This window comes from Pecten maximus, chromosome 1 (assembly GCF_902652985.1).
Source record: "Pecten maximus chromosome 1, xPecMax1.1, whole genome shotgun sequence".
Taxonomy (NCBI): Eukaryota; Metazoa; Mollusca; class Bivalvia; order Pectinida; family Pectinidae; genus Pecten; species Pecten maximus.
This window is the reverse complement of record NC_047015.1, coordinates 43,757,055-43,784,987: the sequence shown is the minus strand read 5'-3', so window position 1 is coordinate 43,784,987 and position 27,933 is coordinate 43,757,055. Positions and strand designations below refer to the sequence as shown.

General features: G+C 36.7%; 2 protein-coding genes across 2 annotated transcripts; both read right to left on the bottom strand.

Annotated features, from left to right (window-relative positions):
* Window positions 1-2,768: 2,768 nt before the first annotated feature.
* On the bottom strand, window positions 2,769-11,522 carry LOC117344634 (otoancorin-like). Its single transcript, XM_033907492.1, has 11 exons — window positions 11,499-11,522; window positions 11,010-11,209; window positions 10,451-10,544; window positions 9,557-9,770; window positions 9,066-9,247; window positions 8,677-8,829; window positions 7,913-8,058; window positions 6,111-6,253; window positions 5,781-5,878; window positions 5,130-5,265; window positions 2,769-3,327 (listed from the first exon to the last, which is right to left on the bottom strand). The coding sequence occupies exons 1-11, from the start codon at window positions 11,520-11,522 to the stop codon at window positions 3,242-3,244; spliced, it is 1,476 nt and encodes a 491-aa protein (XP_033763383.1). The 3' UTR covers window positions 2,769-3,241.
* Window positions 11,523-12,467: 945 nt separating this feature from the next.
* LOC117334488 lies at window positions 12,468-19,227 on the bottom strand. The gene is made up of 11 exons (XM_033894147.1): window positions 19,079-19,227; window positions 18,225-18,414; window positions 17,664-17,773; window positions 16,549-16,660; window positions 16,139-16,342; window positions 14,927-14,974; window positions 14,338-14,526; window positions 13,917-14,060; window positions 13,522-13,704; window positions 12,918-13,045; window positions 12,468-12,684 (listed from the first exon to the last, which is right to left on the bottom strand). Exons 1-11 carry the CDS (start codon window positions 19,210-19,212, stop codon window positions 12,489-12,491), a joined length of 1,638 nt encoding a protein of 545 aa, XP_033750038.1. The 5' UTR covers window positions 19,213-19,227; the 3' UTR covers window positions 12,468-12,488.
* Window positions 19,228-27,933: the final 8,706 nt, after the last annotated feature.

Sequence of the window (27,933 nt, the reverse complement as noted above, 5' to 3'; positions counted from 1 at the left end):
GAAAACACAAAATTATTCAATTTCATAAGATTGTTCATGGTCTTTGTCCTTCATATCTTACTATCACTCTGCCTGCTTCGCCGTTTAAATATACATGCGTACAACACAAGAAGAGCTAATGATTTCTGTCAAGTTAAGTACCGAACTAATCTATATAAAGACTCTTTCCTACCCTCCTCTGTCGACTTATGGAATTCACTACCCGACGACATAAAATATAGTCCTTCAATTACCCACCTTAAAGCATTCTTAAATACCGACACTCACTGTCCCTAAACACTATTACTACTGCAATAACAGACATGGTCAAATTCATCATGTAAGGCTTCGATTGAACAGCGGCGATCACCTATTTAGACGAAATAGTTGATGGTCCTCTTTGTTCATGTAAATTGTCTTCTGAAACTACTAAACATTTTCTCTTCCATTGTCCTAACTATCACCAGTTTAGAATCCAATGTTTTAGTCATCTACCCCTAACTATAATGTTAACATCTTACTTTATGGCAGTCAAGAAATGCCAGATTACATAAACAAAGTTATTTTTGATTGTGTATAAAGTTTTATCTGTCAGTCAAGACGCTTCTAAAAATTCAAAATTACATCATGTTGTTTTTATGTACTAATAATAAGTTACTTCATACAATATGTACAGACCCAATGCCCCCTCTTCATATACGGAATTCGATGAATAAATCTGCGCTTGTCCTACCTTCACCGTAAGCATTATCCCCAGCCCCTTTCAATCCCATGCACACTTTCTCTTTATTTTCCATGCACATGTGAAAATGTAATTAAATGTTCAATGATATATATCCAAATAGCATTAAGTATTGTCAGTACTGTTCCATAGCTGCTGTATGTCTACACGGAGACAGATTTACATAAGTACTTAGTACGTGTTTCTGAATCCTTTTTGATATTATATTGTATATATTATATTGCCATGTATTATGGAATAAAATAAAGTTTTAAACTAAATATTCAATTCTTAGTGTCGATATAGATTAATACATTTATGTCAGAATTATATTTGTCGTGTCGCTTGAACGTCGGGTGATATATATTTAGCATTGTCCATAACACGAATTGGGTAATAATATTATGTTATCCAGCCTGATATTCGCATGTTCCGAATGGGATAATTCTACTTGTTGAATGAAAGCCGAGTGTGCTTCTGATTGCTGAAAGTCATTATCTATATTAATGAAGTATCATTACATCGAGAGATTCTTGTTGAAGACGACCACGGGGACGTTTAATGGCGGACATCAGGACCCCATTTGGAAGTTTTGAGGATGTGACTTAACTGAGATTTGACCCAGATTGGTATGCTGGGCGTCGCCGATGAAGCCGAACACCCGGGCATGTAGCTGCGATAACGTAGCTCTGGACGACGGATGATCGTCGCCAAAGCTATGACTCCCTTCCATTGACGATGGTGTCGCAAAACAATGAACGACAAAACTTCTAAAGATAACGGTTGAAGATTAAACATTTCTAATGCAATTTAGCAATTATTAGTCTATCGTTACGTCTTAAAATCTTTAATTCTCACATTCCAAAATTATACTAGGAGTTGTCTCAGTAATACGCCGTGATACTTCTCGGCGAACTCTCCCGAGAATGCTGATCCAAATATATTACTCTGATAACGAAGCGTTTTTAGAGATGTTAAACTATTTTTTTGAATCTAGTGAAGAAAAGTGCATCTTACTTTGTGAATTTCAAATAATAAAATATTTCCGAATATGTTTATTTGTTGAAATATCGCGGGGAAAATCTCATTAGCATCAGTTAATTATGATTGCCTTATAAGGAAATTGACCCGTTTGGATTTGCATCAAAGATGGCGGTGTATTTGAGCTGATTTCTCTGCGTCTTTTTCGTTTTGGATTTCAACATACAGATATTGTTGAAGAAATTTAACGTAATGTGCAGGTTTGTGGGTTGAATATTTATAATAGATACTAGAATCATCCATTTATATGAATCACATGGGTCTTGCTACACTATTGATAGGGTTTCATACCCCGCCAGAGAGCAGTGTCGGCAGGGTACATGTATGTATTCGTTCCACTGATTGTCAAGCGGCCCATTAATTTAAACCTCCGTTAAAATTATCTGAAAATGACGTCATAATAACGCTGATTTAAGTTAGGTTTAATCTTCGATTAATTTTATTGGACCTTTGAACAATCGGTCCCTGGTCTTATTCTGCTTAAGCTTTTCCAATGTCTTCCTTGCAAATCTATACTTTTTCGTATTTTGACTAGGTTTTGTAGATTTTGAGTTATAATTAAGATTTCGTTTGTCTGTCGATATTCTTGTTTTATACGTATTTCTCCATGTTTCTCCCCAGCCCCCCGGCATATGTCACGGTAAGATGTTTTTATAGTAGGCAACATGTTTCTTAAAAATGCAATAACAAAACACACACAGAAGGAAAATATAAAACTATTAAAGTAGTATTATAGTAATGAGGACATCTGGGTGTGATGTTGAAATGACCAAAATACTTCACCTGGGTAGAATAAAACGCTGAAAATTTACCATATCTATGTAATACGTATTTCTTCCAAAAACATAACAACTACAATGTGTCCACTCTGCGTCAATGTTACCTCATATCATACCTCGACCACGGAGGGTGAAGTTATTCTCTCATGAAATCGACCCGTATAAAGTTTGACTGGAATATAGGGTGTTTTGGTTTTTTTTTTAATTACTGAACTTGTTGGCTGAAAGACCAATACATTGATTTACACTAAGCAAACAAATCGGTTTCATTAATTTTATTTACAGTCATTAAGTCCCTGAAACTATCGGTTATCACGGTACCAATAGGACTAGGTCATAATTATAAACATACCAGGCATTGTTACCTACACTCGATATGTTTGTAAATATCATATTTCAAAATGAAAATCATCAACAATGATAGAACCATTATTATAAGTGATAAATGCAAGGATTAATTCCAGTTAGACTATTATATTCACCGAACTCCAGAGTGGTTTCGCCCATCGTACACCTCAATGTAATATTTCGAAATAAATCACGTGACATAAAACAACAAAAAAGGAATATCTACATTTGATCACAAGTAAATTGATTCTGGGCTAAGGTTAAATAAATAGTTCACATGAAATCACAGGTCAAATGGATCCCGTCGGCGTATGACGTAACGTCTTTCCCTTCCCTGACGACGACCCGTGTGATGACGTTCTTTGTGGTATGTTCAGTGGAGGTTACACTTGCACATCGTAAGCGCCGTCATCAGCACTGTCACAGGCCAGGAACTAATTACTAAGCCAACTCCTGACTCTATAGCAAATAAAAACACATTTTAGTCGCCAAGCAAATGATAATCAAAGCTTCAGTAAAGTGTGACAAGGAAACACCAACCATCAGGTCATTATCATATGAGGCCGGGTGTCAAGGAAACACCAACGGCCGTTATTATGTGAGGACGGATATCAAGGAAACACCAACAGCCAGGGTCATATGAGGATGGTTGTCAAGGAAACGCCAACAGCCGGGGTGATATGTGAACGGGTGTCAAGGAAACACCAACAGCCAGGGTCATATGAGGATGGTTGTCAAGGAAACGCCAACAGCCAGGGTCATATGTGAACGGGTGTCAAGGAAACACCAACAGTCAGGGTTATATGTGAACGGGTGTCAAGGAAACACCAACAGCCAGGGTCATATGAGGATGGTTGTCAAGGAAACGCCAACAGCCAGGGTCATATGTGAACGGGTGTCAAGGAAACACCAACAGCCAGGGTCATATGAGGATGGTTGTCAAGGAAACGCCAACAGACAGGGTCATATGTGAACGGGTGTCAAGGAAACACCAACAGTCAGGGTCATATGAGGACGGGTGTCAAGGAAACACCAACAGCCAGGGTCATATGAGGATGGTTGTCAAGAAAACACCAACAGCCATGGTCATATGCGGACGCGTGTCAAGGAAACACCCATGGTCTTTATCATATGAGGACGGATGTCAAGGAAACACCAACAACCAGGGTCATATACGGACGGCTGTAAAGGAAACACTAACGGCCAAGGTCATATGAGGACGGATGTTAAGGAAACACCAACGGCAAGGGTCATATGAAGACGGGTGTCAAGGAAACACAGAGGGAAATAAAGCAATGGATTAAAGAGTATTCGAGAGAAAATACAGGGTCAAGATCAGCAGAAGACACAGACAAATCCATGAATATGCATGGATCGTGTGTTTCTTTGGCTCTCGAATATCATCTTAAGAGAAAACATAGGATAAACCATCCTGAGAAATCACCTCTTACGACAGCGGTGATATACAAGTCACATTCTTTTCCCGGCTTTGTACAGGTTCATTCAGCAGAAAAAAATCAAAGCTGCATGTGATTATCTATATACCTATTAACTGGTACGGTATATGGTATAACGCCTATCACATGGTAAGTATGTGTCCAGTCGAGTTACCTACCTGTCACCAGTAAGTATGTGGTCAGTGGAGTTACCTACCTGTCACCAGTAAGTATGTGTCGAGTCGAGTTACCTACCTGTCAACAGTAAGTATGTGTCCAGTCGAGTTACCTACCTGTCAACAGTAAGTATGTGTCCTGTCGAGTTACCTACCTGTCAACAGTAAGTATGTGTCCTGTCGAGTTACCTACCTGTCACCAGTAAGTATGTGTCCAGTCGAGTTACCTACCTGTCACCAGTAAGTATGTGGTCAGTCTAGTTACCAATCTGTCACCAGTAAGTATGTTGTCAGTCGAGTTACCTACCTGTCACCAGTAAGTATGTGTCCAGTCGAGTTACCTACATGTCAACAGTAAGTATGTGTCCAGTCGAGTTCCCTACCTGTCACCAGTAAGTATGTGTCCAGTCGAGTTACCTACCTGTCACCAGTAAGTATGTGTCCAGTTGAGCTACCTACCTGTCACCAGTAAGTATGTGTCCAGTCGAGTTACCTACCTGTCACCAGTAAGTATGTGTCCTGTGGAGTTACCTACCTGTCACCAGTAAGTATGTGTCCAGTCGAGTTACCCACCTGTCACCAGTAAGTATGTGTCCTGTCCAGTTACCTACCTGTCACCAGTAAGTATGTGGTCAGCCTAGTTACCCACCTGCTGCCTTCCATGTAATTGATCCCACTGTGGACAGAGCGTCCAACTGGGGTGACGTCAGTGCTGCCCTCTGACTAGAGGTGGTGGACTGCGCCTGCGCAGGACTGAATGTTGTGATCTGGCTCACTGTGAAACCCTGTAATATTATCATTTCATTGTGACAATAACGGAACGACGAGGAAGAAATATATACCGCGTTATATACAAACTATGATATGAAAGCACATGGAAATATAAAAGGGGACATGCAGCATCACTAATTATCAAATATATTCTATGGGCATGTACACACATTTTAACCAATCAATATCAGTCTCAAAATTAAGAAATATTGCTTACGAGTTGTAAACACTAAAAGACAATTTTAACATACTTAAAAACTTAATATCAAAGCTCGTCAATGGTTATAACTGAATATATTATAAACAAACATCAACAGACACCTTCCAAAGGTTAACGTTTTTATTTGCCAATACAAAAATATTTGAAGGACATTTGATGTAGATATTCAGTTCTATTAGTTGTTCAGTTTTTGTATTTGCAGTAGTAGTTAAATAATATCAATTCGGGCAGTGGGCTGTTTAAGTAAATATGCTCATGAATATGATCCTATGTTGTTAGATTCAATAGGTGACATAAACTTCAAATTACCGAAAATATAGAATCGGGGATGTACGATACATGGTTGGGATCTACAACATCGATCTGGAGCGCTGTCAATTTGGCAATCTCACTTGCACTCAACCCACCTAAAGGAATACATTTAAATACTATTATCAAATCGTACTTGCAATAAATTTGTTTTCATATCAGTATTGCATCATTCATTGTTAATTATATATAAAACGACGGTGATATTATTTAAGTTAATGGTGGTATAAAACAACATAGAAATGCCACATAAATTATCTATAAATCGTCTCAGAATAATTAAACACAATGGTTAAGATCAATTCTTAATTTAATTTATATATAATTTACCAATGCTTGTTCCGACGTTGGTGATCACAGTTGAATCCCAGGTCGTGACGTCACTTCCGTAAGCATTTTTAGCGTGGCTGACAAACGCCTGTAGTTGATTGTTCTCACAACTTGTCAGCTCTCCGATGGCATCTACCGCGCTCCTGTTGACAAGGTAACATAAAATGTAATGTTTAATCTATTACCAATTATCTACATCGTTACTATAATAGTAGTTAGATATATACTTCATGTTGATTCGAAATTGACTACTCAATAAATTAATTCTGAAATAGATCCGGATCTTTTCATTACCACTCTAAACTAACTTAAAACATTTGCTTGATTTTAAAAGTGTTTTCTTTAATTTACCACATTTACTCTTATTCGATAAAAATGACGTAGGTCTAGCTTGCCTGTCAATAAAACAATGATATGCATGTCTTCTTGTGACAGAAGCTAGAACCCAGCTTACATAAATGGTATTCAAACTTTATATAAGTTAAAACATTACTATCAACGATCGTCAATACGAAGTCCAGTTGCAAGGTCGTTAATCACCAATTTGCAATTAGGTCAACCATCGCCAATTCGTGGTCAGATCTGAAGGTTAACAATCGCCAATTCTTGGTCAGATTTGAAGGTCAACCACCGCCAATACATAATCGGGTTCATAGTCAACCATCGCCAATTCTTGGTCAGAGTTGAATGTCAACCACCGCCAATACATTATCAGATTTGAAGGCCAACCACCGCCAATTCGTGGTCAGATTTTATGGTCAACATTCATTAATACGTATTCAGGTTTAATGATCATTACTCGCAAATACATAGTCAGGTTGAAGGTAACAATCGCCCATACGTAATCAGGTTTGAAGGTCAACATTTGCCAATACGTAATCAACTTTGAAAATCAACAATCGTTTATGCGCAGTGATGTTTGAAGGTCAACGATAGCCTGGGGAAATGGTTTAACGACAGCTTGGAGGATACCAACAACATCAAAAAGCTAGAGCAGCAGGTTTGCAAAGGATTGGGAACATCGACAAGACAGGTCTGCCGGGAAAGTTCAAAGCATGGATATTCCAAAATGATTTTATGACGGATTATCCCATCCGCTGATGTTGTACGAGATTACTCTGAAGACTATAGAGGGAATCGAAAGAAAGATCTACAAACATCAGAGACGATGACTTAGGGTTCCGCAGTGCCTCGCGTCAACTGAACTTCACAGTCGGAAATCGAAACTACAACCCCATTGTAATCAGTGAAGGAAGAAATCAAGACTGGAAAGGCAAGGCCGATTATGACGTTGAAAGATTCCAGGTATGAGATAGTCAGGCAGGAGTAGAGTTGAAGTCGGGAAGGAAGTAGTCAGCCAGGAAGGCAGAGATCTAACTTGGGCACAAAGACATTGTGGAGACATTGTGTATTGGAAGGCGAGGATTAGGCAGATTGCAGTCGCCAGGATGAAAGATGCTAATGCAGCTGAGAGGAGACAGAAAGTCCAGAGAGGGATCAGGAAACAATAAGAGCAGGCAAGGAAGGTGAAAGCAGCGGAGATATAGATGGGACACAGAAACTTTCCTGGGGAAGCAATTTGCAGAGGTTTCCCGGGTCAAACATGCTGAACGATGTTCGGAGCACTCGACTTCACTATAGGAGTAAGGGAACTGTAGTTAGAGAGTTGGGCAGGAAGCGGAGCGGACATCACGATGGCTGTGGATGCGACCTGGAGAACTTGACTGAGCAGCAATAATAACAGCTGTATTAAGGTACTCATTATTTCGTCTGTTTTACAAAAGCTTTGTTTAAGTACTTACTGGTAAACAGACAACTGTATATTGTTGATGTGACTTGTCTCAGCGCCACATGTGATGTGTCCTAGTGATCTGAGTTCACTTGATGTGATTGTGCTACTGTCTCCGGACTTATGTTGGCTCAACCACCGGTCGAATACCGCCTTTTTCTTTAAAACAGATAGTAAGGGGAATTATACAAAAGACACACAAAATTAAAAGCTAGACACAGTGGGGACAACATGAATTAGTTTGCACCATACAGCTGTTTCTCTCCATATTACTGTCAGTGATGCGATTGGTCTAAAGTGTTGATGAGAGGAGGTGACCAAAACTCGAAATAGATGAAAAGGGAAACGAACAAAATCTGGTTTGGAGATGCAAAAGACCAATAATTTAATAAATTTTGTAATTCTCTATCAATCTCATAATTTTCAACATTGCATTTCAAAAGAACATAAGTACATTTGTATATTCTGAACTGTGTCACTTTTCAAATTAATGGAAACATGACAGCAGATTAAAGGTACAGTCTTAATGAATGTGTTTGAAAACGCAAAAAATTGTCAGATCTATATTTTTCCCAGCTAACAATCAATGAAATATAAACAAAAGAAAATATTTGCAAACATCAACTTGATATAATTTGAATATGACCAGGTGTTCCGAAACAATAAGCGTCTTCCTATATCTGACAACTGATATCGACAACCAAAGATTCGGTAACAATCATTTCGTGCCACAATTTTTTCTTATCAAATCCTGCAATTATTTATGATACAATATACCTTCAATGTATCCCAGCCATCGAACTGTCCAAGGCGACTCACGGTGTCCAAATCGAGGTTGAGGGAGGCGATCTGTGCCACCGTCATGGCCTGACATATCACTCCGGCGCTGTATATGTCTGTAGTTAGCCAGGTGGACGGGTTGCCCCATACCTTGCTCATTGATTAAATTACATTAATTAATTTCAAGATGCAACATATGTTATATATTTCAATTTTAGGGTCTCCTAACCAGACATAGATACATATGTACAGAAACATATTATCACAACAGTAGTGACACAAAGTAGTAATGATAATATACCATTCAAAGACACGATGATGTTCTTATTTGACATATACAATCGTTCCTAACCAAAGAATTGCATGACGAAAGTGTTTGCCCATACCGTTACTCGGGTAGCGACCACCAGAAGCGCGTCCTTTTGTGTATTGCTGTAGCCTGTGACAGACCCAAGGGTTTCGGCACAATCGATAAACGCTTGGTCAGCCAGGTTGGAGATCTGAGTAGTGGTCAGTGCAGAAAGTCCAGAAGTACCAAGCAACTGCATATCCGAGCATGTCAGCGAGTCTGTCAATACAATTCGTATTTTAAATGCACAAATCATTATTTTCTACAGTTCGAAACTACTAAAATATTATATTGACGAAAAACAGCGAGAAAATAATGAATACTCGAAATTTATACTAGGAGGATAAAATATTAACAAGAAAATCAATTTACATCTTTGAAAAAGTACAAGGAGAAAAATTGACGAATGAAGATATCAAAACTGTTGTTATATAAATTACTTATTCTCATGTTTAATCATACACTGTGTTTCGAATGTTTTTTAGTAATTGATGATACAACTATAACAACTGCGTTGTTTTATATCACCTATCGATCTCCTCTTCCTGCTGGTAGCAGTTTCATGCGTCGTTTCAAGGGCAGTCGCACATTTTGCCTCGAAGTATTTTTCCATCTTATCTGAACTCGCCTGTTCATCTGCAGTGATATCATTTTTGAATCCTGCCTTTTTTCTTATACCAAGGGATTTCTTCTTTCCTTCTATCGCTTCCATAGAGAAGGGTGCACCTTCGGCAAGGATTTCCTAGAAAGTTGCAATATTAGGCTTTGGGAAAATAGTGAGAATATGTCTTCATAAACGTGTAGCAAAACAGGCATAAAACTGGAAGACGGTATCACTTTCCTGATCTCACATAATCAATCGCTCTTTATGCAAGATATGACATTTGTTCTTGTACATCACGTCTTTAATATGAAATCGTTACAGTCGTGTTGAAAAGGAGCCCTGAGATAGTTTTAACAAGTGCTATTTGATTATTGATATGATTTTATACGCAAAACACTTAGAAATGCTTAACACCAAAATGCAGAACATAAAATGTCGAATAGCTACGAGTTGAGTTGACGTGTATTGAAAGTTGACCACGAGTTGATTTGACCTGTACAGTAGATAGGCAACGAGTGGACTCAGTTGATTTGCTGTGTTCTATAGATTGACTAAGAGTTGAGTTGTTGTGCACTGTAGGTTGGCTACGAGTTGACTCAGTTGAATTGGTGTGTACGATAGATTGTCTACGAGTTGAGTTTGCCTATACGGTAAATTGACTACGAGTTGAGTTTACGTGTAATGTACCTGTTGAGTTGGCATGTACTATAACAAAAATCAAGGGCATCAAGTTTTTCAAATACCAAACAGTTTCTTCATTGACCGCTTATAGCCCATTGATTGAGGCAAACATGATAAGGTCAGAAAAATATACTTACAGGAGGAATGTCGTTAATAATGTCAGTGGGTAGAGCGGTTGCCAATGTTCCTAAATCTATCAATGTTGTTGCCTTGACCTTAGTACCGCTGGTACTGTAAATATTACAAATAAAACTGAGAGTCGTATGCATAATGTAATAATGGAATATTATACTGTAGATATCACCCTAGGTATTGTACTTGGTCTCGTCCTACCATAAGTTCTTATGGGAGTATTCTTAAAGAGTTGTTCATACTTATGTAACAGTTGGCAGAACATAATATCCTTTCGGGAAGTCCGCATTTCGTGTACCTGCTTCGACAGTATGTGATTATGTGGTACGAATGGGACATTACACATCTTAAGCCACATTTTAATAATGGACCCAAAAGTAATATTGAACTCAACTGCCCACTCGATATACCTGCATATAGAATAATAATAAATAACTATATAACATTCTGCAGAATAAATCTCTCGTCATCCTAGTAATAAAGTGCAATTTTAGAGACAAACATCTATCAAATTTGTAGAGTTTATATTTCATTATTACCTATGAAGAATTTTCTATGACTTACATTTGCTTGACAGATGTATATAAGGATAAAGCTGCCTCACGTTCTGTCTTTCCCAGGGTTGTACATTCATCAATCGTTCTAATATTCGCCTCGATCGCCGTGTGGTTTATCCGGTCGATGCCTGCTTTGTTGATTCCACACAATAGATTGCCAGCCAAATCTAAATCCTCCTGAGATATCGTTCCTATTGACTGTTTACCCTTGATTAATAAAAGAGAATATCATTCACGTGAACAAATATAATTTAAACAACAATTAATCAATATTTACCTATTGGCCTCCATTTTTGTTATATCAAATTTCACGAGTTAAAATGAAACCAAAATAAGGTCACAATCTGTATCAAAATGAAAGAAAATTACATGTATTTCAGTTCCTTACTGCCTCAGAAACATGCAGCGTTAAAATTCCTGATATCCAATCACTGCAACAGAGATCGTTGGTAAGGACTTGAAAGAATTAGTAAGGAGAAAAATCACCATTCCATACCTTGAGGATACCAACCTCAAACATGAGATTTATTTGCTTCTTTCTTAAAATATTCAGCTTAGGGGGGGGGGGGGGGGGGGGGGGGGTGGGGGGGGGGGGGCATATATTTAGCCTATGCATGTATACATCTGTCCCAAAACGTCTGCAGATGTGCTTTATGCACCAAGAGAGGTCAGAATAAACATAGACTGTATAAAAAAGGCCCCTATGCTCTGACCCTTTGATACAAACGTGTATATACATCCAAGGCATGATGGTACATCAGACTGGAATATCTACCCAGCAACTAGCTTTCTCTAACTTTCCTTGAATTGGGTTCACAGTTAAGATCTACCATTGGAATCTTGAAATGTACCGTGTTATGTCTTGCTGGCTAGCTAGAAAGCTACGAAAGTAATAATCAGAAGTAGATCTGGTTTCAGCTGTAGCCTAGGTCACCATTTATACATCGATGCGTTTTCCCACTTTGCCTTAAGTTTAATACGCAAAAGTCACCTATAGATATAAATATATCTATAAAACCAATATCGATCAGATATACCTTGTAGAACTTGAAATCAATGACACTACTGACACTTCAACATCAGCCACTTTAAATTAATCATTACGGAAAAGCTTTCAACTAAGCTGTGTGATAAACGTGATTACTTCAATTTCCCAAATGTTAATTTTCCATTTCTACATAGTAACATTCCTACTTTCCAATTATACGCAGTTTACATGCCCCTGATGGTTCGATTTGCATAAACTTCCTTCTTGGTCCCAATAGCATACCTTCCATGATAGATGACTGGTGACGTTAAAACTAGAAGCACGTGGTTTTAAAGATGTAGATTGGCGAACATATAGGGAAGTGATGGTCGACATTATAATTTTGCCTTTACGTATGAGTTAAGTAATACCTACATACATAGTATACGCCTATTGATAAACATAAAGCTGTGGCATTGTTATTGTCCTTACTTGATATGCGTCCATGACCCATAAACGCTAAGAATGCAATTGTCTTGCACAGATTGTGTCATTAAATGCAATACGTACGAAAATACTTACCTTGCACGCTAGAAAATAGTCCCATTTGTCTTGAAGCTCTGCCTTTGTTAGCAGTTCCTTAAAATCAACCGACTGGAATGACCCCACGATATCTGTACAGACCTGAGTGCCATACTTATTCAATTCATCCTTGCTGAAATCCAAACAATCGAGAAATACTATCCTAAAGAGTACTAAAATAACAAACATGGCAGGAAGACATTGATTATAAGCAATAAATTGATAATAAATTTTATGATGAACTGATTTTGCATTCCGTTATATTTTTTCAATGAGATTTGATTGATCAATCAATAAATGTTTGGATCTGTGTTCAGTGACAATTTCCCACATCCTGTAGGCATGTAAGGAATATTATACTCGTACCTGTGCATGAGGAGTATCTGTGGCGATATATCACCTATTGTGGCAGGGGTTGTGTCCGCCGTTAACGTTGCTGCTGGAGTGTTATCGAAACCCATGTATTCTTTTCTCAGTCGGTGTAATTCTCTGATCTGAAAAATTGCGGAAAACTAAGTCTACGTTTAAATATTTTTCTTTGAGACAACTACTATTCCAATTAGCCATGGTTTCTAGATTGAAGCAGAACACGTTTAAACAGTATTTTATGAATCTGCTATGACTACAACCACTTTTTTTGAAATGCAGTTAATGTATCCAATAAATCTATATTTGTCACAAGAAAAAAGGCCTGAACTGTCTGTTTCGTAGATAAATCTAAACCTGGTTAATTTGATTTCACTACCTTAAGTGATTTGTATTTCAGTAACGTTAACAGTACGTGAAATTTATGTAGATCAAAAATAAAAAATAGAAATGCATGAGATGAAAAAAAGATATAGCAAACAGTAATGTTACGTCATATGGACGGGTCATAACAAAACTGATTGTTGTGTGATACGTCATAGCAATAATACATTTGGTGTGATACAATGTTCGTCAAAAAAAAAATGGATGTGATATATATTACCTGTCCAGGGCAATTGTTGTTGGCGATTGCATTGAGAATATCGACGTAGGTGCTGTCCTTTGTGAATTTTCCGATATCAGATACTGTAAACCCACAGACGACCGGGCCCATATTTTGTATGGTCTGTAGGTCGAATGCACTGGATCCGCTTTCTTGTTTTATCCTTTTCATCAGTGTTCTGGACTGTTGCGGTGATGAATTTCGGAATCAAAATTATACTTTAATTTAGGCATCTATAATCTTATTTTAATTATTGTACAATATTTTACATTTTAGTATAATATTCGTAAGATGTCAAAAGAGTTAATATAGTAAAAGCAAGAAAGTTTATTTTTTGATAGGTTTGGATAAATCAATACATAGTGTCAAACACAAATATAAACAGTTGTCCACACCTGCTTGGCAGAAACTAACAGCGCATTGCCACTATTCATGACGTCAATGATATCAGCAGAAGGCATACTCTCAATATCGGTTGGTGATATGGCCTGTGCAAATTTTGACTGCAGTAGCTTTTTAGTTCCAAGTTGGGTCTGGAACTAAAAGAAACATAACGAAAATCAATGATATTATAACACTTTGAATGTATGGATTGAAGATGTAAGAATATGTGAAATAAGGCTAACGAACTGTGAAATATCGGAAAGGAGAATTGAAATAGAAAACATATAGAAAACACACCAGTAAAGCCAACATTAATTTAACGGAGGTTGAATCGTGCGACTGTTTAAATATCTTTAAATATCTTTTGGTGGCAAGACCTTCTAATAGACTGTTTACATATCCATAGGGCGTCGTTACAATTTATTTAAATACCTTTCTTTTCAGTTTATTCATAATCGCTCTGGTTCCCACTCTGACGTCCTCGCGCAGACTTTCGTCAAAAGAGTTCAATAGATCTACGTCATAAGACGCGTCAGGGATGGCTTCAAAGTCTGTGGCGTTTAAGGCATTCAAACACACACGTGGTCCCATTTGCCTCAGGTTCTCACTGGTAAATCGTCCCTGTGTAGACAATAATTATATACAGTAAAATTTCTGACACCGTGATATTGTAAACACGTTTTCAGTCAATATGCTAAGCATTAGTATTGCTCCAAGCCTCGTCATTCGCTAATGAAATGATTTATATTCCAACGTATACTTATACATTTCAGGGGAAATCGAAACATTTGTTATGATCTGGTATGAGTGACGATGAAAACCACAAGTTCCTTTGTCAAATCTACTACCCATGACACATTAAAACGAGAAGTAAACATCCCATATCTCTCGACGTGAAACACGGAGGAAAATAATTTTCTAACTATGTAATCATCTAAATATATAGCATTAATCTATATTGCAAGAACAATACATATTAGATATCATTTACTTAGAAGTGTTTACCATTTAAATCACTTACATCCATTCTGTTGTAAAGCGACCTTGTCAATGGCAGCAATGCCCGAGCCTGAATTTGGATAAAAGTAAATACATGTATAACATTATGATGACTTTATAGTTTCGTATTTAATACTGAAATCATATCTCTTAAAACTAAACCTAAAGACTTGCGTCAAGGTTTATACTTTACTATGATATTTGTATAACCAGTCTTAAGATTCTTAGTTTAGGTACACTTTGCCCAGAAACAGTGTCACTGAGTTATTCAGGAACTGTTTCGAAAATCCTATATCAAATTCCAATTAATTCAATGTCCATTTTCTCGTGTCACCAATAAAATAATATGAATATTTGTCAAAAATATATCCAAACAATGCCATTCTCAAAGTGTAGAGAGTTAGGGGGTAATGCGAGAAGCATTTTACATAGATGCGTTGACAGTATAAAATGGTGTTCGTGTGACTCGTGGTGTATATATACACTGTAGGTTTCACAATAAGTGGTCGTCGTTTATGGTATTTCGTACTTAAAAATAACTGACGAGAGTCAAAGAAATACCATATACAACCACCAAGAGTTTGTGTGACCTGTTTCAACCACAATAGAGAAGTTATTCTGAGTATGAATGGACCTGGTTTGTGGTAACGTGTGTTCTTCCACAATATCAGGTAGGTTGTAAGGATATGACCTTAAGCTATTTGATATGCAAAACTGACAATTATGGAAATGTGCGGAAATTTTACAATTTATTACAAATCGTAACAAATAATAAGCAAGATTATTCTTTTCATCGAAATAAAAACAATTGAAAGAAATCTGTATAGATATTTTTGATTATGACAAAAACAACTGCAAACTACTTATCATTTCCGGCACCTCGTGAAGCGGCCTTCAAGTGTTAGCCAATCAAAACGCATTGAATCGCGTGATGAATAAATAATTCCGGTCAAAGTTCACCGTGTCAACCAATCAAAACGCATTTAGAGTTTATTCAACATGTGGTATACATTGAATGTTATTCAACAGTTATAATGATTATTTCATGCATTGGGAGTTAAATGCTAGCAACACCCACCTATTGTAGTAAAAATCGACATTCAAATACCCAAGTGTAATGTGTAATGAATACAGTCTGACCATGATGTATATTACATTTACTACCTGCTCTCTCTTACACAAGTGTAATGTATAATGAATACAGTCTGATCGTGATGTATATTACATTTACTACCTGCTCCCTGTTGGTTATTTCCATTTCCTTTAGGATATTGCCGGACATCATTCCTTTCATGACATCAGTAGGAATGTTTTTGAATTGAGAGACGGGCAAATACGGAATCATGCATCTTATGCATTCAGCTGTTGTAGCATTCAGAGTCTTTGGGTTCGTATAGTTTGGAAGTTTTCGACGAAATACTTCTGTCACCACCTTTTTCTGCAAAACAGTTTATATCAATTTAAAACTGTGTTACGCCATTGTTCAGTATGTGATGTTTTTTGATCATGTACATGATATCTTCAGATTTTACTGGAACCGAAAAGTTTGCACATAAAAAATGACTTAAGTGATTGATATGCGTCCATGAGCGAAGAGTGGATATGTATCATTTAACCGCATTGATATATGATTCTCAATTTAACCTTTCTTCTCTCTAGTCTGCCAAACGTCGTGTTACAGAAATCACACAGCGCATGCTCCATCTCTGTTGCATTGAGTCGCTTCAGTTGTGCTCTATTCATCGCGTTCACTAATCTGGAGGGAAATCATTCGTGTTGTTAAACAGTTATTATTTATATCACATACTTTTACGAACCTTTAAGGTACCTCATTTCAGGACATTTATGAATGATGAGGATACTATACGGGGATGAGATATATAGGAAATATTAATTGCTTAATGAAGAATATTATATATACTGTAAAAGTGGATATTTTCGCGTATGGAAATTTTCGCTTAGCCAGCTTCCAAACTGTTCGCGGTGTGGATATTTTCGCGCCGTCAAGATATTTTTGCGTTAACTTGTATCTTTTATATTTAGTATTTTTATGTGTTAATATATTCGCGTGTGGAAATTTTCGCGGATATTTAATGATAGCGAAATAAGCGAAAATTTCCACACCGCGAATATTTCCACTTTTACAGTAATATGCAGGATAACTTAGGTCATAACTAAGGTTTTATTATGAACATCGGAAATATTGTATAAAATTCTGGTACCTAGTATCTTTAGAGGAAAAAATCTTATTAGTACGTATAAATTAAGTTTGACAAAAACATGCATGTTTGTAAAGTCTCTTATTGAGAAAATAAGGAATGTCTGTTTAACCACACCTAAAAGTTAAAGTAACATAATTCTTGGCAAGCTTTAACAATATTTTTGTCATATAAAATGAAAATTTCAAGATATCTTTTTATCACATAAGTCAGAAAAATTAAATTTTGACAGGTATTGAAGTCAAAATGTGGATGCTGAAAAAATCAAATGGAGACAGCTATTTTGGTGCGCTATCAATAAACACCATTCCCATGCTATGACATCACAATCTTTTTCTGAAAAGTACACTCAATAAAAAAGGGATCCAGGATATATCATATATTTAAATATTACATTGGCGAATTCACTTACACGTCAATTATGTGGCAAAAGGTGTTACATAAATATACAGAACATAATTATATAAGAACGTTATAAAACATATAAGACATTATATCATTCGAGATATGCCGGATGTCATAAATATGTAGAGATATTACCTCGGTATCTGGGCCCTAGTCAGAGTTGCCGGATTAAATGTCGGGATATCCTCAATAAATTTCATAGCATTACGAGGAGATGCGTGGCTAACATCCATCGTCGACAGGATCTGATAGAATAACCATATTAACTTAAACTTGATCTCGTATTTACATAGCAAACTCATTATGACACTCACAGATGCGAGTTCTCGTATAGATTATATTGCCTTCAATATGATTCAAATCAGCGACTTATCAATCATTAGCTTAGAAAATAACTTTAAACATTCAGTATCGATACTGTTAGGCCTTTCGTTTCATGAAACAACAGAAATAGTCTTCGAATGATGTGTATACGACTCAGTTAAAAAGGAAAGATTTCTGTTTAAGTGTTAATGCATTTATTCATGTACATTGTCTTGACGTGAAAATTATTTGTGTGTTTAACAAAACGAAAAACCTCTCTTACATTTTCCTTAAAAGTATTCGTCACATTCATATTATGTTAGTCAATATGCTCCTCTTGCAACCGTTCGCAAATCTGAAAGATATTATTGAAGCTCGTATAAGATAGCATACCACCGAATCATCATAGACAGTCCTAATCTTGCTCGGGTCAGCTCCGCATTGTTGAAGGAGATTCATCAAGTCATCATTCATTGGAGCTGGTATGCTTGACATGCTTTCGACGTTAGTCAATACCCGATTTGTAATGATATCAATGCTTCGTGCAGAAAAATTTCCACATGATTGGCTCATTGTCTTCATGCTGAATAATGAGAGTAAGTACTAACCCCAATGTTGATAACCTACGTGTACTAATTATCATAATTAATTAATTATTATACAGACATACATAGAACGCGATATAACATTCATTGACGATTGTAATATAATCTCAAAATATTAAGAACTAGTGCACAAACCTTATATACAGAAAGTTTTGTGGAGTTGAGTGGAACGGATTTGTAGTTGTAGCCTGGGACTGACGGACGGACTGACGGACGGACCGACTGACGTACGCACGCACGCACGCACGGAGCCCAATTTAATATTCCCCGCAAGATATATAAAGAAGCATACCTCGAGATAAGTGTGTTCATATCAAAAAGACAATTAATTTCAAAGTTTGTCCTCGATGTATGCCTGTATTAGTAGTACCTACGTGGGTTGGGGTGGGGTGTGGCAAAAGAATTTATCTGACATCATAAGCAAAGTATTGATATAATCAAACAGTACGGAAAGTTTATATTAAACAACGTTTAATAAAATTCGCATTTACATTCAGAATGTTCGATTTAACAAACATCTAGGACAATCCAGAATATTATCTTAAGTTTTAACAATAGTTCTGCAAAATGCTACCAAACTGAAGAACAATCGGTCAAAATATTTTGAACATACAACAGATCATCCCTTCCAATCGTATTTACCTGTCCATGACAACATCGATCGGCGCTTCCTCAAAATGTCTCAACTTCAGCTTCTTCATAGTATAGTTGAATGAGATTGCCCACGTGTCTCTGTCCCAGTTAGTGTAGTCATTGAAATTCAGAACAGAATCCATGTCTTCCTCGGTCCCGTTGATCTTTTGGAAAGAAGCAGGTTTCATTATCATTGTGTTGCATTTAATTCATTCTGTATTTTAGAAAGAAATCAAAACGTACACATGATCTTGTAGTAGCATGTTTAACTACCCTCGTACTTTGAAAAAAAGTAGGTGGGAAAGTACAAACGGCCAGACTGAACAGATACTTATTATCATATATCATCAATACATAACGTATACCAGGATTGAAGTATGATACATTATGTATACCAGGATTGATGGATGATACATAATGTATACCAGGATTGAAGTATGATACATAACGTATACCAGGATTGAAGGATGATACATAACGTATACCAGGATTGAAGGATGATACATAACGTATACCAGGATTGAGGTGTTATGCACAATATATACCAGGATTGTCTACAGTACAATATATACCAGGAATGTATATAGTACAACGTATACCAGGATTGAGGGATGATACATAACTGCAGTATAATGTACAACCGGTATTGACTGATGTATACTGATACTGATCTACTACCAGGATTGATTAATAGATAAGGTACTACCAGGATTGATTGATGTATACTGTACTACCAAGATTGACTGATGTATAATGTAACACCAGGATTGACTGATATATAGTGTACAACCAGGATTAATTGATATATAGTGTACAACCAGGATTAATTGATATATACATGTATAATGCACTACCAGGATTGATTGATGTATAACGTACTACCCGGATTGAATGATGTATAACGTTCTACCAGTATTGACTCCTGTATAATGCACTGCCAGGGTTTGCTGATGTATAATGCACTACCAGGACTGATTGATGTATAATGTACTACCAGGATTGACTGATGTATAATGTACTTCCAGAGTTGACTGATGTATAATGTACTACCAGGATTGATTGATGTATAATGTACTACCTAGTACCAGGATTGGCTAATGTAGAATGTACTGCCAGGGTTTGCTGATGTATAATGTACTACCAGGATGGACCGATGTATAATGTACTCCCAGGTTGAGTGATGCATAATGTCCTACCAGTATTGATTGATGTATAATGTACTACCAGGATTGATTGATGTTTAATGTACTACAAGTATGGACTGCTGTATAATGTACTACCAGAATTTATTGATGCATACTGTACTACCAGTGTTGACTGATGTACAATGCACTACCAGGATTAACTGATGTATAATGTACTACCAGGATTGATTTATGTATGATGTACTGCCAGTGTTGACTGATGTATAATGTAACACCAGGATTGACTGATGCATAATGTACTACCAGGATTGATTGATGTATAATGTACTACCAGGATTGACTGATGTATAATGTACTTCCAGGATTGATTGATGTATAACATACTACCAGGATTGACTGATGTATAATGTACAATCAGGATTGACTGATGTATAATGTACTACCAGGATTGACTGATGTATAATGTACTTCCAGGATTGACTGATGTATAATGTACTACCAGGATTGACTGATGTATAATGTACAATCAGGATTGACCGATATATAATGTACTACCAGGATTGACTGATGTATAATGTACTACCAGGATTGACTGATGTATAATGTACTACCAGGATTGACTGATGTATAATGTACTTCCAGGATTGACTGATGTATAATGTAACACCAGGATTGCTGATGTATAATGTACTACCAGGATTGACTGATGTATAATGTACAATCAGGATTGACTGATGTATAATGTAACACCAGGATTGCTGATGTATAATGTACTACCAGGATTGACTGATGTATAATGTACTACCAGGATTGACTGATGTATAATGTACTTCCAGGATTGACTGATGTATAATGTACTTCCATTGATTGACTGATGTATAAGGTACTACCAGGATTGACTGATGTATAATGTACTACCAGGATTGACTGATATATTACGTACCAGCAGTATTGACTGACATTCCAGGTTGTCTAGTATATTCCGCCGTATCATGCAGTCTTCTTTGCCAAGATGTCTGCAGAGTACTTGTTTCACATCCATTGGCAGTACCGGATACGTCTCTTTCGTAAAGTTAGACTGTTAAAAAAGTAGATATAATTATGTACATTTGATCAATCAAGTACAGGATTGTGTTCTAAGTGTGTTGATTCCTCTCAACATCACCAAAAACATGACGATAGAGTTTCTATTAGTTTGTCAGTACACCTCTGTCAGTACACTATCAAACACACGCGGGAATTATATGAAACATGTTATTTTACACTGTAATTGTGAACGCAAATCAATTACGACTCATTCTGGTAAGCCAATGGGCAACTTTATATTTGATCGTCATATTTACCCTGCAGATGATCTACTGGCTAATAGTATACATATTGGTAATATAAGTTCGGTTTTCATAAAGAGGATGGTAGCGTCCATGATGTTTGTGATGTTACTTTACCGTATTATACACATATATAATGTATATATATACATTTAGGTGTCGGTGAACATATTGCCAGTACGGGGGCCTTGACAATGGCAGTTTTATGTTGCAATTTCGTTAATTTATAACTGATATGAGTTTAATATTAAGATAACCTCAACATAATACAAATAAGACAAATCTTATAAGTGTAGGAAACGTAAATGTATGCATTGAACTGTTTCATAGTAATTATAAATACCATAGCTAGAGAGTTCAATCCCAAGTCAAATTGTAAACCACCGTAAATGGCACGTTGTCGATAAATACCTCCAACATTGTTAATATGTTCTTAGGGATACGTCTCATTCCAGCAGCGTCCATATTTGAAGGATTATTAAGAAACGAGGTGATGCTTTGCTTTACGTTGTCAGCAAGTCGGGTCCACTTCCCCAGATAGGACATAAACCCTTCACATGTAGCCAACATCGCGTTCACCTGAAAGTCTGTAGGAAATTGAAAAAAAAAACAAAAGTTGCGAGTTTAAGAGCCCTTCTAAGGCACAATACACTCCGGTTTCGACCGGGTATCTTACGATTGTAAGACAGTGTCTTAAATTATTTTCTAGAAGAAAAAAAATTTGTAAGGGTTTCTTCATATGAAAATAGCCGTAAATAACTTAACATTTAAGCTCTACTCTGCTAGCGTTAAAGGTGAAAATCTGTACGTACGTGGTAAAGCGATGATTTCATTGTAAGCCGTCCGCAGATTCTGAGGCAGAACATTGACAAAGGTCTGATTTGCCGATCCGTAGTTATCGAATGCCCTACACATTCCGTTCTTTTTCCTTTCGAACAATGAGCAGTATGTACATTCTGGTGGGCAAAAGAACGTCTGGACTGGATTTGTGTTCGCGCCTCCATAATCATTTGTTCCTGGTGAGGTGGAACTTGTTGGTGAGGTGGAACTTGACAAAAAAGTCGATGCCGCTAACACATTGTTCTGTTCTTTAAGACAAGGGAAATGATTATTACCTGTTAATAATGATTATTACAAACGTTTCAAATCAACTTCTTCAGTAACATTTTAATCTTTATGAATGATCTTCTCAATAATCCATGCACCCCAATATATGTACTGTTTTGAGTGAAGTGACAAAATTTATTATCTGGTGTAATTGACCATATTTTCTTTGATAAAAGGTCCACGCATAGATTTGTGATACTGTAAAGTATTCTGTACATACAATTTGGCAGATAAAATCGAACTTACCTTGCACAGCAATGAAGACTGCAAAACAACACAAAAATACACATTATGTTCGTGATCATGTCGGTTAGGAGAGTATAAAATTGATAGCAAATGAAAATGTGTGCGGTACCTTTTCACACTACTACGATCATTAAGTACAATTAGTCAACAATTTCACTGAGTCAACAATTCCAATTGAGTCAACAGTTCCATTGAGTCAACAATTCCACTGAGTCAACAATTACAATTGAGTCAACAATTCCAATTGAGTCAACAGTTCCAATTGAGTCAACAGTTCCAATTGAGTCAACAGTTCCAATTGAGTCAACAGTTCCATTGAGTCAACAATTCCACTGAGTCAACAATTCCAATCGAGTCAACACTTCCATCGAGTCAACACTTCCAATTGAGTCAACAATTCCATTGAGTCGACAATTTCATTTTCGCCCAAAGTGATAACAAACAACATATTTCTCGGCTACTGTGTTTTACTTTCAAAGATTTACTGTACCGTATACCAATGTCATACATAACGCGAGGCTTGATTCGGAGAGGCCACCCCAATTACGACTGAAGACACGGAAGTAAACAAGGGGGCGGTCACATTGCAATTGGGATATATACGATACATATGTGAGATCCGTTAAATCGTTAACTAAATACTACTGTCATATGTTCAGGTAAATGATAGTGACTTGGCATCGAAATGAAACAAGAAAACGACAATTTCTGGTGGCGCTATGGTTCGTCTACCTAATTTATTAAATGATATTCTTGCTCTGGGTATTGAGTGGTTAAGGTGTCCCGACACTTTATCACTAGCCCTCCACCTCTGGGTTGCGAGTTCGAAACCTACGTGGGGCAGTTGCCAGGTACTGACTGTAGGCCGGTGGTTTTTCTCCGGGTACTCCGGCTTTTCTCCACCTCTAAACCTGGCACGTCCTTAAATGACCCTGACTGTTAATAGGACGTTAAACAAAAACAAACAAACAAACAAGTATTGACTTAGGAACTTCTCAAGTCCAGAGAGTGTATATGATATCTATTATCCAGCTACCAATCAATGTGGTTGCGAATACTATGGAAGTGTTCAGGTCAAAATTGACACGAGGAAGGTGTGTCTCGTTTTTTTGGTAATTTTATCGAAACCGGTATGTCTTTGATTTTTTAATTATCATAATCAACACAATACTAATATACGGTGTGCTGAACATATCATGTTTTCAAACTTTTCGTTGCGGTTGATAGTATCATACTGTTTTTGCTTGAAAAGGACTGTGGGTAAACAAATTGACATCGCACAACAAAGAACCTATGGATCCATTACTGGAATTTGTAACTCAGAAACAAATTCGTTATTCAAGAACAAGTCTGCTTCGTCGACGACACCCATCATGCAAAGCTAGGTCGGATATTGGTTAAGTACATATTTATTTACAGATATTTATATATCTATTGTTCTGTTTAATACCTCCACAAAAATAACCCGTTTTACATGTTCAAGATTTCTTTGTCAACCCTTATTAGGGTATGACATATACATGTAGCACTTGCTTGCAACAATACTATACAAATACAGATTTGGTTGAGGGCAACCATGGCTTAGCGGACCTGGCCTGGACCCTACATTTTATAGTTTAGGGCAGGTCCGTAGAACCATGGATTTCCCGAAACTAAAGTCTGCATTTTAAATCAAAACAAAAAAATGAAGAAAGTTCCTTTAATGTACCTCATCACATCACCGGAAGGTCAATATAACGTTTCGCCAGGTTCGTGCAATGTTATAGTAAACTCTGCTAAAAGTTCTTCTCAGCACACACGACAATTTCTGTTTGTAACAGGAGTTAATGTAAGATCCACGGACCTGACAAAACATTATTTTGACTCCTTGGTAATGTCATGAGGTATTTCCAAGGAAATAATTGACGTCATGTAATCTCATTAGGACCAATGAGTGACAGTATTATAGATACTTATCATATAATAAAATGACATCTCGGAAACAATTACAATGACGTCACGTCGACAATCAAAATACGTCACGTCAATATTGTTTTAGTCTGATGCACAATAATTACAATAATAGAAAAAATAATAATTTACTTCTTTGAATTGTGACTATGAGGATCTCAGTCCTCAGGGTAAGATTCGTAAACTGCCTAGTACGATGGGAGAAAATAGTCATCTACTGTTTGGTCGATGTGACATGGAAATATCCAACCCTGGGGTCGGGAGATATCTACTACCCCTCGGGTTAGAAATTTCTCCGTCGCACCCTCAAGGTTGGGAATCAATAATTTCCGAAACTACTTACCTTCTATTAATAATATTGACCTACTTTCCGACTGCCATTAACCTACTCAGTGACCCTTTGGGCAGAGATTTGGGGATTTTTACCCATGTTTTTCAAAAAAATCTCATTAAAACTTCAAAATGGTACCTCTTTATACAGACAAATCTCATAGGAATTTTGCTAATCTCATAAAATCTCCCATAGGTTTTAAGAGCCAGAGTTATCATGCTTACGTCGTTGACCACCTTACCTGCTATGATAATGAAGATAGTTTTACATGAATGTAGATCCATGCTTAGTTTGTGTGGTGTCGCTGACTATTCCTGTCTCAAGTTGTCCACGAAATGCCCCAGTTGTTCTCTTGACTATTTTAGGCCGCTGGAATTGTAATCAATTATTTATTTGCTAAGCATATTAAGAATTTATCATCAAATAATGGCTTTCAAACTTACTTTGAATTATTCAATAAAATGTTGGTATTTTTTTAATACAGATGAGATCAAATTGTTGCGAACCTGTCTTCTCTAACAACGGTTCGATGACTGAATGAGAAGGTCTTCAGGGTGACAGTAAATCTTACCTACATATCTAATTACCTACATATCTAATTACCTACATATCTAATTACCTACATATCTAATTACCAATAACAAATTAAGTACTAACTTGTTGTTTTTTCGAGGAACAAAATAATATACAACTGTAATCTGATAAGATGGTGCTTTGTTTAATAAGCAAAATGTATAACGTTACGGTAAACCAAACAATGTGTAACAACATGCCACTGAAAAGTGAATCTTCCTGTCGGACAAAATGGTTATAAAGTCTACATCTCCTATAGTCAGGGACTAGGCCTAGTGCAGACTTGGGGTTCGTCTCCTTCCTAGATATTTAAACATGTGCATCGTCTTTGGCATTATATGAAGGTATCGATCATTCGAATAAAAAAAAAAGGACAAAAAGAAAAGCATTATTTTGCAAGAATTAAAGTGTTTTTATAACATGAATTTAAAAAGTGAAATACTAGATCCAGTAGGCCTAGTAGATAGTAGGGGGATCTCTTTCAGGACGAGCAGTCACAAGAACAAATCCCATCGTATTGCTGTCTACTCCGGTGTACTGTGGCAAATTTAATAAACCATTTTCTAAATCAGACTAAATGTCGATGTCGGATAGAAAGCAGATACATAGGCCTATAAGTATAACGATACAACAGTATGGAATGAATGCGGTCACTCTCTGATTGAACCAAACGACATTGTTCCCCTGTCTGACAAAAAAAAAAAAAAAATACTGCTACATCAATCCGAGGAGTTCCGAAAGAAATAGGCCTAGAAGATGATTAAGTCATCCTAGGACTGTTAAGACATAGCCTCAAAGCAACCCACTGAAAGGAATTAACATTTTACACGACTTCGAAATTTAAAAAAATGTATACGTTACATGAAATGTTCGTTGAACTCGGCTTTCTACTTCTGTTTGAAACAAGCCACTCTTCCTGAAGGCGCCGACCAATGTCCCTGACGTATCCATGACGTCATATGCATCCTGACATTTAGCAATGACGTCACATGCAGGGCAAAATCTCTAGCCTAGTCTGGCAGCTCGCGCCAAGCTTTGCAAAATGATATTAGAATCCAATAATCATTTAAGTCGAATTTATATCTATTTGTACTATAAACTTTACCCATTTTGAAGCAATTGCGAAATAAGACTTTTCAATTTATATACTGAGTGAATCTCGTTGGTCGATTGGTTCCAGCGAGCGAGCAGGTTTTACTGTCACTGCTGCAGGGTTTGACCGGCAGTAGACAAATAGTGCTCACTGTCGTATAGGCCTATCATTCAATAAATATATTAAGCTAATATCAAAATTGGTCGTTTATTATCTAAAATTTAAAAAAAAACCAGTAGGCTACGATTTCATACATTATCACACGTCGGCAAGGAGGCAATTTTGTATACAACCGTTCCAAAGATCCCGAGGCTTACCCTGGTAGGTATGGCGCGGGAAGGATGTCATAATTAAATATTTTTGCCTAGGCAGAAATCGAAGTTTGCCTAGGCAAAAATAATATTGCCTAGGCAAAATTCGATTTTTGCATAATATAATAATAATTTTGCCTAGGCAAAATTCGATTTTTGCCTAGGCAGAAATCATTTTGCCTAAGCATAAATCGAATATTGCCTAGGCTGAAATATTTTTGCCTAAGCAATATTCGATTTTTGCCTAGGCAGAAATAATTTTGCCAAGGCAATATTCGATTTATGCTTAGGCAAAATTATTTCTGCCTAGGCAAAAATATTTAATTATGACATCCTTCCCGCGCCATAGGTAGAAACCGCAAAATTTTTGCTCCGTATAGAATCATCAATATCTTGACATGGGTGCCTTTTCTTCCGTTTGCTTTTACATGTACTTTCGTTCTTTCACATTTTATCTTTTTCCTGTTAATTGTTTGATTTTATTTTCTCTGTGCTAATGGTACATCTGTAACTGGTCGCCAAGGTTTTTTTTGATGTTTTCAGTTATTTGTTCAATCATTTACAATATTTGTAATTACTATATTGGATTATTATTATATTTAGTAAGATATATAACTGAAACCAAGCCCGTCGGTGAAGCATAACGTAATATTCTCATCGACCAACCATATCGATATCATATGCATGTCTTTACAAAAAAAAACGGTTGGCTCCCTTGTCGCCGATAGTTATCATTACCAGACCTATAATAGATAGTTTATATATGTATTTGTTGTTATC